General features: G+C 47.7%; 1 protein-coding gene across 5 annotated transcripts in view; it reads right to left on the bottom strand.

Annotated features, from left to right (window-relative positions):
- ILDR2 (immunoglobulin like domain containing receptor 2) overlaps positions 2325–11278 on the bottom strand; it is a 48694-nt gene continuing 39740 nt past the window's right edge. For all 5 annotated transcript variants that reach the window (XM_021402152.1, XM_021402176.1, XM_021402145.1 and 2 more), the window contains 2 exons: positions 9838–10519; positions 2325–9349 (listed from right to left, as the gene is read on the bottom strand). In XM_021402152.1, coding sequence (XP_021257827.1) covers positions 9314–9349; positions 9838–10519 — 718 coding nt within the window. In that variant the 3' untranslated portion in view covers positions 2325–9313. The remainder of the gene's footprint in view (positions 9350–9837; positions 10520–11278) is intronic.

The raw sequence follows: 11278 nt of genomic DNA, 5'->3' as shown, positions 1-11278 counted from the left end.
AACTGCTGCTTGATTTCTTGGAGATCTGGCTCTGGGGTTACAAAAATGCCAGGTTGCCATCTAGCTAGACAAGGCACAGACAACGTGTTGCTCTTGGAAGGTCTGTTCCCTGGTCTCTAAGACACGTCACTGCTGCAGGATATCCTAGTGGGCAGCCCAACTGGTGGTCCTTCAGAAGCTATTAAGAGTTACTGGATATGGACAATCCTATTCTGGAGTGCAGCACAGAAGTACACAAATATGTCATGCAGAGCAGATGATCAGGGACTGGGCACCTAGGTTCTCTGGAGCTATATTATACACTGGTGTGGACATAAGCTGAGGAAATTAATCAGTTGAGTAAGATTATCAATGTTCATGCAGCATTCCTCACTTCTTTGTGCTGCTGCTTGATGTGTGGAAGCACACCAGTGTGCAGCCAGAGGGCCAACCATACCCTGGGGTGCACCAGGCCCTGCACTGCCAGTCTGGCGAGGGGTTGTCCCACCCTGCTCTGTGCTGAGCAGCCTCACCTCCAGCACTGAGAATGGGTTTGGGCACCACAATGTAAGAAGGACATACAGCCTTTGGAGTCTGGAAATGGCTGTGTCCACCATGGGATCCCTTCTCAACAAGGTCATCCCTGCAGACCCTCCACCACTGAAACCTTGCCAAGTGAACCCAGCACACTCGGACTTGTCCTCGCTGCCCTGATAAATGCCCCTGCTACCAGACACGGGGTGCAGCTCAGGCCTGGGCAGCCGTGGCAGCCGTTGTGTGTCAGAGTGAAGTCACTATTGCATCACAGACACGTTCCTGGGATAGTGGCCTTTAGGAAGCTCTGGTGTCACTTTGCCTGTGTGGCAGAGGGTGTTCAGCTGACCGAGGCTGAGCGAGCAACTGAGGATTGTGGCTGTGGAGCTGGGAGGAGCGAGGAGGTGAGTGGGAGTAGGGTGCTCTGCCATTGGCCCCAGCCTCTTCTTCCCTTGGGGCAGCGGGTACAGCCCCAAGCTGCCAGAGTTTAAGGAGTGTTTGGACGCTGCTCACAGAGCGGGTCCCCTCCAGCTCAGGATATTCCATGATTCTGTGAGTTTAATCATGAAGTCAGTGTAATTGAGATGCTCAAACAAGAACCAATTAAGCTTACCTGCAAGGGCTGTTTCTAAATTGATTGGCCTACAGGCAAAGTTGAGCTATTCCCAGAGGTATACAGATCTCAGGTCTGCTGGGCAATAATTGAGATGATACCTGCACTTTTCCTTTCAATGATCTTTGCACTAGTACAAAACTGTGCTAAAGCTCTTCAAAGACATTTTGAAAAGCACTCTCTGTGTGCTGCACGTGCTCAAGTATGAAAACTTTTAATTTGCTTGAAGTCCTCTAAATGCGTTGTATTTGGGAGCTCTGTTAACTGCATACTCATTGATGTGATCAGGGAAGTTGAGACACTTAGGAATTGTTTCAGCTACAGTATGGTATCTTTGCTTGATTAAGAAGTGTCTCTCATCAGGACGACAGGCTGCCCGTGGAGACCTTCTGATTACAGGTTTCTGCTGCAGTAACTTCCCTTTTACAACCATTTACAAGAAACAGCCGCAGTTGCACCTTATTGAAGCTGGGGGATGACATCTTCTACTCAGGCATCACGCCGGCCTGAGCAGAAGGCAGTCTCTGATCCCTCTTCTCAGAAACTGAACCCTGAAATGACTACATATAAATACATGTTTCTATTTAAAAAGAAACAAACCACATTTCACTCCCCCAGTGCAACTTAAAGTGTACCTTAGTCTACGAGCCTGCTATGTACACATGCTCTGTCACATTGGGTGAAGGTGTATTTGTGCATAGGAACAAGAAGTAGGTCCCGCGTTGCATCAGCTGCTTCTGGCTGCAAGGGGTGCACAGTGCAGTCTGCAAATAGGCCGCACCAAGATGCACGCAGACTGTGTTTTTGCTAATTTGGACACCGCATATCTGTCAGTGGTAAAGCCTGTAGAATTTTATGCTGAGGTTTTATCCCATTTCCACCTTCCTGGAGCTTAAAGTTCTTGTAAGTGCAAGGTGAGCAGGACTGAGGCCTCTAGAAACACACATTCGGGCTTTGCTAGGAAACAAGTAACTTCAAGGGACTAAATAAATGAATAATTTAGCAGGCTCTTGAGCATCAAATGCATCCACCTGTGGAGACACCCAAGGTCAGGCTGGATGGGGCTCTGAGCACCTGATGGAGCTGTAAGTGTCCCTGTTCACCGCAGGGCAGTTGGACTGGATGGTATTTAAGGGCCCCTTCCAACTGAGATGATTCTGCAGTTCTATGATTTCGTAATAAAAAGGCAGACTGGTAGTAGCTTTTCCTGCTTTTATTCTCCATGGTGACAACTCAAAAGCAACAAATTGGAAACTGCAAGCATGGTGAATGTATAATGCCTGGTAACCGGTGGTAAGGATGTGTCCCAGAAAGCTGTCAAAGTGTTTGTATTGTCACTGTACAGAGCAGTGTGCCTTTCTGACACTCTCTCTGGCCTCCCATTATGGAAATAACTTTGTTACAGACGAGATGGGGAATTTAAGTAAAATAGCAAAAGCTGAGCACAGCAAAGAAAGCCGTTCCCTCACTGCGTAATGGGGGAAACAAAACTGCTGCAGACGAGCAACTGCAACAAAAGAAAAAAAAATACAACCAACAGCTCTGTGACAAACAGCAAGAGGACCATAACCATGGCTGCGATTTTCAACAGGGTCTGTGAAAAGCGGGCACCTGGCAGCCACCAGATGTGTGGGATGTGTGATGGGGCAGTGCTGGTGCTCTGCGGGCTTGGTGTGACACGGATGCACAGGAGCCCCCCATCGCCTCCACATTCATCTGGTGTTCATCCACAGAGGGCACGTGGCTCTCAGGGCACAAGTAAAGGCTTTGCAGGAATAAAGATAAGTGAGCAGGTGTGGAAGAAATCCACCAAGAGGCACTGGACATGAAAACCGTGCCATTTCCTTGACCTGAGTTTTGCTTTTAAAATCAGCCTGACAGCTTTTAATTCATTCTTTTAAACTCAGATGTAATACATCATCTCGGAGCCGCATTTGCTCTCTCGGAGTGATGAAGCACTGCTTCCTTCCCCCTGCCGCTGCTCTCACCAAGGACAAAGAAACCTGAATGAGTTTGCTTTTGTTGTTTGCTCTTCAGAGCTCTTACTGCAGCTGCCTGGGGACTGGAAACAATACCCACTTGTTTTGAAATTGTCTTCAGCTTGAATTTTTAAAATGTTTCCAGTAATATCTCTGCTTATGTTTGAGAATAGATGGAAGGCTTGGGGTTTTGTTTTGTGTTTCCTGTAATTTCTGGTTTTACAGCGGGTAACTTTTTTTTTTTTTTTAACAAAATGCAACTCATTCCACAGCCGAACTGACTGAAGCCCCCGGGCTGAAGATTAGCTACAAATAGCCCAGCAGGCAGAGCGGTCAGAGAGGGAACACACATGGCACAGAGCAAAGGGCAGATGGAGAGAGAGGGTGAAGGTCTCTCCCGGCAAAGGTCCTGGCACAAGTGGGGGTGAATGTCCAGAAGCAGTTATAAAGGTCATAAGAGAATTGGCATGGGAATCATGGCAGATTCCTCCCATTTATTCCTAATGTTATTAAGATTGTTCTGTTTCTGACGCTGATAATTCAGCTGGCATTTTTGAGATGGTATCAAGAACGATAGCTGACCCATCATGTCGTGTACAGATCCCTTCTCTGACCTCCCAGGTAACAGGACAGGGGCTTCAGGAGCCCCACATGAAGATGATGGCATGTTCAGCAGCTCAGCTGCTGCACCAAGCACACGTGCCATTATAGCCAGATGGAGGTGCCGCCCCACATTGCTTCCAGGAGTCAGGGTCAGTTCTGCAGCACCTGGCTTATGTCAAAGGTCTGTTTGCTGCCAGACCCAGTTAAGGAATGAGGTAAAGCCACTTCAGCTTTCATTTCTGCGTGTCCCAAACCCGTACTTCTTAGTGACACAGAACAGAACATCACCCATAGCTTTACGTGAAAGGTCCCCAGAGGAAAAAAGATAGCGCTGGGCATTTTCTCAGTGGAACAGTCTCAACGACATTGTATTTTATTTTTGGAATAGTCCAGGCATGATAAACATTGTATTGATGTACCTATAAAAGTCTGTGGCTGTGTTTGACTTGTAAAATGTTTTGTGATTGCCCCTGCTCAGGGATCCGTATTTGTACAGGCCAGTGACTGGCCTGCATTTCTTCAGAGAAGCAGCTTTGGAAGGGACCATCGGTCAAAAGAAACATCAGCAGTTATTGTACTCAGGATGATCTAAGACTGTGGGAACAGGCAGGCAACCGGGGCTGAGAAAAGCTCTTCTGCACAATGCCAGACTACTCAGTTACTGGAGAAGGCTGGTCACACACCAGCAGTGGCATCCATGTGCTAACTCTCTTAAAACTCCTTGAAAAACTTTCTCAGAGAGTGAATTTTCCTTGTAAAAGATCAATTCCGTCTTAAGGTGCCTGATCCTGATATTTTCTTTGCTACTCCCTCCCACAGATTTCTCTGGCCAGTTTCAGGCCAGCCTTCAAAGGGGTTTGTATGTACAAGTCTTTCATTGGCTGCCAAACTCTTGGTCTATTTCTGTTGCGGGTGAACTAATATTACCCACTCAGAGCAGGCTTGTTGGAGAAAAAGGTCAAGAAAGCAGTTTAACTGCAGATCCATGGTCAGCAGGTGTCCTCAGTCACAAACCAGTTAAAACCATGATTCGGTGTGTTGCTGAGGGATCCATGCAAGAGCAGTAGCTGGAACTTTCCAGAGAAGCTCAGCACACATGACTGGCAGTGCTGGCTGCACAGGAAAGGTGGGCCTGCAGCACGTTGCTGGTAGCCATCTCTGACTTAATAAAAAGGGCTACAATATTTAAAGTTTCCATTTCTTCCCTATTTTAAGTGCATAAGGATTTGGTTTGATGGCCACAGCCAGAGAGTTACAGTCAATGGCTCAATGTCCAGCTGGAGGCCAGTGATGAGTGGTGTCTCCCAAGAGTCTCTCTTGGGACCAGTGCTCTTCAGCATCTTTATCAAAGACAGACAGTGGGAACAAGTCCACAATCAGCAACTATGCAGACAACACCAAACTGAGTGGTGCAGTTGTTATGACAGGTGGAAGGGATGCCATCCAAAGGGGACTGGACAAGCTAGAAAAAAAAGGGAAACATCACTCCCACTCTTAATAAAGGGAGAAAGGAAGTCCTGGGCAACTACAGACCCATGAGCCTCACCTCTGTGCCTGGGAAGATCATGGAACAGATCCTTCCAGAAGATATTTTAAGGCACATGAGAGATGTGGAGGTGATCTGAGACATCCAGCACAGCTTCACCAAGGGCAGATCGTACCTGACCAATCTGGTGGCCTTCTATGATGGAGTGATGGCTTGGTAGACAATGAAGGGAAACTGATGTCATTTATCTGGACTTTGACATGGTCTCACACCACATCCTTACCCCTGAATTAGAGAGATACGGATTTGAAGGCTGGACTGTTCGGTGGATAAGGAATTGGTTGGAGGGTTGTAGTCAGCAGCTTTATGACCAGGTAGAGGCCAGTCACGCATGGTTTTCCCCAGGAGTCCATCCTGGGAGCAGTGCTCTTCAACATTTTTAACAGTGACACAGATGACGGGATCAAGTGTACCCTCAGAAAGTTGACACTGAGGTGAGTGGTGCAGTTCACGTAGCATAAGGAAGGGATGTCATCCAGATGACAGGCTTGAATAGTAGGCCCACATGAACCTAATGAGGTTTAGCAAGGCCAAGCGCAAGGTGCTGCACCTGGGCTGGGACAATCCCAGATGTGTACATACTGGGAGAGGAGCCCTGCCAAGGACTTGGAGGTCCTGGTGGACAAAAAGCTTGACATGAGCCAGCAGTGTGCGCCTGTGGCCCAGAAGGCCATTTCCTAGGCCGCACCAAAGGAGAGGTGGCCAGTAGGGTGAGGGAGGGGATTGTCCCCTTCTAGTCTGCCCTTCTGAGGCCCCATCTGGAGTACTACATCCAAGCCCGGGGCCCCCAGAATAAGAAGGATGCGGAGCTGTTGGAGCAGGTACAGAGGAGGCCAAAAGATGACCAGAGGACTGGAGCACCTCTCTTATGATGAAAGGCTGAGGGAGCTGGTTCAGTCTGAAGAAGGCTCCAGGGAGACCTCATGGTTGTCTTTCAGAACTTAAAGGGGGCTTATAAAAAAGATGGAGACTGGAGATTTTTTTACATGGTATGATAGTAACAGAACAAGAGGGAATGGTTTTATACTAAAAGAGGGGAGATTTAGATTAGATGTTAGGAGGAAATTCTTCACTCAGAGTGGCAAGGCACAGGCACGGGCTGCCCAGGGAAGCAGTGGATGCCCCATCCTTGGAGGTGTTCAAGGCCAGGTAGGATGGGGTCCTGGGCAGCCTGCGCTGGTGGAAGGTTTCCTGCCCATGGTGGGGGAGTTGGAGCAGGATGATCTTTAAGGTCTCTTCCACCCTTAACCATTCCAGGATTCTATGATTCTATGACAACACATAATAAATGCTGTCTGTCTCAGGTGGGAGTTTCTCCAAGTTTTTAAGTATTCGACGTACGGGCTTTGTTAATTTTCGATTTCAGCATAAGTGGTCTGAGGATATTCACACTAAACCCACCCCATGGAAATTTTACAATATACTTTAAAGGCATAATGGGATTACTGAGGTGTCATTACCATTGGTATTTATTTTTCCCATTATGTCAAGACTTTTTTCAGAAGCCTAGATAACACTATTGACAGCACAGACAGATTTGCCACTGATACTTGATCCTGCTGTAGTTCTAAGGGCTTATAATTTTTTACAGGATTCACCCATCATCTTGGTTGTTTTCTTAGCTAGTCACTGTTGTGATGCTTCATTTTAAGGCCACAAAACCATCTGCATCCTCAACATGACTCAGACACCCATATCCTGTGTGAAAAGGATTTAAACTTTATACCAGCAATAAAAATTGATCACTGGAAAATTTATAATTTGAGATCCCATCACTGTCAGATTAAGTGCAACAATAAGGCTCATTATTTTCCAGTGCCAGCATCCTGCAGGTGCTCTGAAAGTTGGTACAGGCACAAAGCTACCATTCCTCTTTTCTGAAAGAAGTGACTCCTATCAGCTTCTGTCTTCCTGCTCCTCTGTGTTGCTTATCCAAGACTCACGGGTCATTAGGGTTGTGGAGATGGAAGCCCTACTCTACATCACCCCTCACTTTTCTGATGATCCATTTGGTGTCAATACAGACATGTTGCTACTGGGCCCTTTTCTGACACAATCGCTGTGCAGATGCACATTCAAATCTCCATATGAAATGCTTCCTGGATCTGCTGGATGTCTGATGGAAAAGACAGCAGGTTAAAAGTTCCCTAAAATCCATGGCACAGGGCTTCCCAAGGTTTTCAGGCCAACAAAACATTAAGATTTTTTGTTTGACAGTGTTATCATGTCAGGGGTGAAATGTTTAATTTCAAATGGCATGTGGAGTAATGCTGTAGACCTCTCAAGGCCTTGGAGATCTCAGATGGAAACCACCTGCCAGCCTTCTGTTAACTACACTGTGATTTTCCTAGGAACATACATTAATGCTGAGAAAAAATCAAGATTTACTTAAAATTTAGTTTCTCAAGCCATACTGCAAGGCAGATCCAGGTATAATACGTTCCTGCAGGCCAATCTTTCTTCAGCCAGGAAGAAAAGTATGAAAAAGAAAGCCATCCTTGCATCATTCATCTTCTAGCACAAAAAACAGCAGCATCAAGTCTGTGGAGATTGCTCTTCCTCTCCCATGACCACTCCTGGTGAGCTAATATGGCAAAGGAGTTGTACAGAAATGAATCTGCAATTTTTATGGAGAATTGCAGTGATGTTAATCGATCCAGTGTTCAAAAATATATTGCTAGAGTGAGCACCTCATAAATTTGAGGCCAGGTAATGACCAAATGCCCAGACTTATGACATGACAATTCAGAGGCTGACAATGTCCATAACAAAACAGGGTGCTATCTTGTTTCCAGGCTTGACTGTGATCAAGATACCAGACCCTGAATTATTCCCACAATCTTTCCTCATATTGTAATTTTAGCAGCTAAAAAATAAATGACTGCATTTTACCCTACAAAAACCAGAATGTTGGCTTCCAGATGGCGTGATGCATTCACTTCTAAATTCAGCTGTTCCTGAGACAACAGCCACTAAAATCATGTCACAACTGTAGTGAAAGAAACGACTGTAATTGAAAAAGGTGACTTTCAAGGTTTGTGTTCACCCAGTGTTAATTCTTTTTTCCATTGCTGTCACCGCTTTGTTCAATGCCTGGGAACAGTGACCAGAAAGGAGCAATTCCAATATCACAGAACAAAGATCTGCAGCCTTCTCACTGCGTCTTTTTCCCTTTCGCTTCTTTAAAACAAAAAGGCCACTAGGTCTGGAGGCGCTGGGAGCAGAACAGCAGAAAAGGTAGAGCACTGCTTATGATATGGTGGAGTAGATATTCTAGCTTGAAGCTCTAAAGGGTCATAGCTCAGCTGCAAGAAAATGCAACTTTATCAAAACAAATCACAGTTGGGGATGGGGGGAAAAACACATCATGCTCTCATCACAAGAAAAGCTACTTTGATCCACTTTCAAAACAATACATCAATCTCACTTGCAACTCTCATCACACAATGAACATAACTAAATATATTGAACAAACCAGCCCATACTTGTCTCTCTCTCTCTGTTCAGCCCTTGCAAAGAAACACCTCATCAGTCCTGCTCTGTGGTGTCTGAAAGGATGTAGATTTTCTTTCATAATTTAGAGCCTTGGAGGCAGTCTGCAGCTGTAAGAACAAGGCCTCCTCCCAGTGTGGGGATGGTAAAGAATAGACTCTAAGCATAGAGACATTTTTGATCCAGTGAACAGAGGAGATTGAGGGAGCATGAGGTATGCGCACAGGCCTCTTTCTGCACGTGACATAGGGAAAGAGGCACAAGGCAGCCTTGCTCCTAGTTCAGGGCTCCAGGGGTTGTAAGGACGTGGCTGCCTTCCAGTGCAGAATGGAGGGTGCCGAAGAGAGCCTTGGCCTCATTTTCCTGGCAGACTCCCAGAGCCTCTGAGATCGGGTGCTGTTTATGGGAGTCTGCCGCCCCAGTGAAACAAACAATTTTTGAACAAAGAGTCCCCGGCCAGTGGCTGCAAAGGTTCACAGGGGCCCGGTTTGCTTGTTGCTCTGTATCTTTTCCACTGCGGCCAAATCATGGTATCCAGCCCACTGGCATGACATGTCCACAGTGACTTCAAACCACAAGGGACATTCTTGTTGGGAAATCGTTCTGAAAGAGAGGAGAGAGATGTCAATTGGAAAGCACCCACAGAATGGGCAATCAGACGGATGTAGCTTTGACAGAGCCACAACCAAACAGCAACAACTTTGTTAAGCTGACAACCTTTGTCTTTCTCACACAGGCCACTCTGGCTTGTCTCTCCCTCCCCAACAACTACAGGCTTGTCAGCCCTCGCTAGCCCAGACTGGGGCAGGATGTTTTTCACCTGCTGGCATCCCATGTGGCTTTGTGTGCCTTTGGCATGCATGGCAGACATGCCCATGGGCAAACCCAGGGGAGTCTGTCACCTCACAATGATGCCCCTGAGGTCTCTGCAGAGTTCCTTGCACTATCAGGGGTTCCCAATAGTGCACACACACTTAGACTCCAGGCTCTGCCCTCTCCTAAACTGGAGAGCCTCTAAACTGGTTAGCAGCCCCTGCCTGTCAGATCCCTGCTCAGCCTATTTGGATCAGCAGCACCAGACAGGGCCTCACTGTTTTCTTGGGATCCTTTTTCCTCTTCTTGTCAGAGGCGTTGAGGTAGGCCTGCTCCCTGGCCCGGTACGAAGGGCCTCGGCTCAGCTCCCTCTCACTGTAGGGGGGCAGGGTGTCCTCCCCTTCCTCCTGCTCAGGTGGTGGTGTCTGCTGCTGCTGAGACGTATCGGATTTGTAGGTAGAAGGGGGTGACCAGGCATAATACGTTCCCCCTCCTCTCTGGCTGGGCTGTGAGCTCAGCTTTGAGGGGGTTTCACAATGGTCACCGCTTTCATCATAGCTCCGGGACTTTCTCTCCAAGACGCTGCTGAGGTAGGAGTGATCATACTTCTGACTCCCTCCGGGTGTCCGGCTCACCAGCCTGGGCAGGTGCTTCTCCTCATGGGCCCGTCTCCGGGGCGGGCTGTATGACCAGCCCCGGTCCGAGTCTGTCAGTGGCTCTCGGTTCCCTCTGCTGCGCTTGGTGTAATACTCCTCCATGGAGCTATCCTGGTGGGTCAGCCCTCCACCACAGCCACTGCGTGACTCCGACCGCTCAAAACGCCGAGTCTCCTGGCTGTCTGCCCGCCGGGCCCGCTGGCTGTAGGACTCTGCAAAGGCTGCCAGCTCATCCATAGAGACGGCTGGAACTCCCACAGAGAAACTCTTGCGTGACAACATCTCGGACTTGGATCTCTGCTGGCTGGAAGAGGGAGAAAACAGTGTCAGAGGGTGGAAATCAGCTATACTCATCCTCTCAGCTGCCTTCATAGGCAGTGGAGGGAAACAGGTACTTGGGGCGTGAATCATCTGACCTGCTTTCATCACCTTCTGTAGCAAGAGATGTATCACATCCTAGAAGTGCCTACTTCTCTCTGCTGACTGTAAAGGCAGTCTACTGTGGATAGCTCAGATTCTACACGTCTACCCAAGATTAACCCCATGATGCACTTCCCTTGTCCTTCATTAGACAGGGCTGGACTTACTTCCTCTTGCCCCCAACACTTGTAGGTGTATGTCCTGCTGGGAAAACCCAAGAACCTGGCTACAGAAGCTCAGAGGAGGTCAATTCTGAAACAGGTTTAAAGTGAGTGAACTGGAATGCTAGCCCAGTGTTGAGGGAAAGAAATCCCTGCCACTTCTCCTGGGACACCAGGCTGCTGGCACATGAGGGAAAAGCACATGGCATCTCTCTTCCAGGTGCCAGAGTGCCAGTCCTGTGGTTCCTAATAGAGCACACCTGCACCAAAAATTGCCCAAGGGATCAGGTACAAATCTGAGTAGAGCACTACGGAAGCTTTATTTCCTATTTATCTCACTTCTGTATCCCACCTGGAATGGTGAGGATCTAGCTTTGCCCATCTTGGTAGGCTTCAGCAGACTTGTGTAAATCAGATTCATGCTGTCCTCACCTAATGACATCTTCCATTTCCATCTTTCTCTCCAGCTACAACCTCTCCAT

The sequence above is a fragment of the Numida meleagris genome, chromosome 1 (genome assembly GCF_002078875.1).
Source record: "Numida meleagris isolate 19003 breed g44 Domestic line chromosome 1, NumMel1.0, whole genome shotgun sequence".
Taxonomy (NCBI): Eukaryota; Metazoa; Chordata; class Aves; order Galliformes; family Numididae; genus Numida; species Numida meleagris.
Note: the sequence above shows the minus strand (reverse complement) of the source record. Positions and strands in the feature narration are given on the sequence as shown.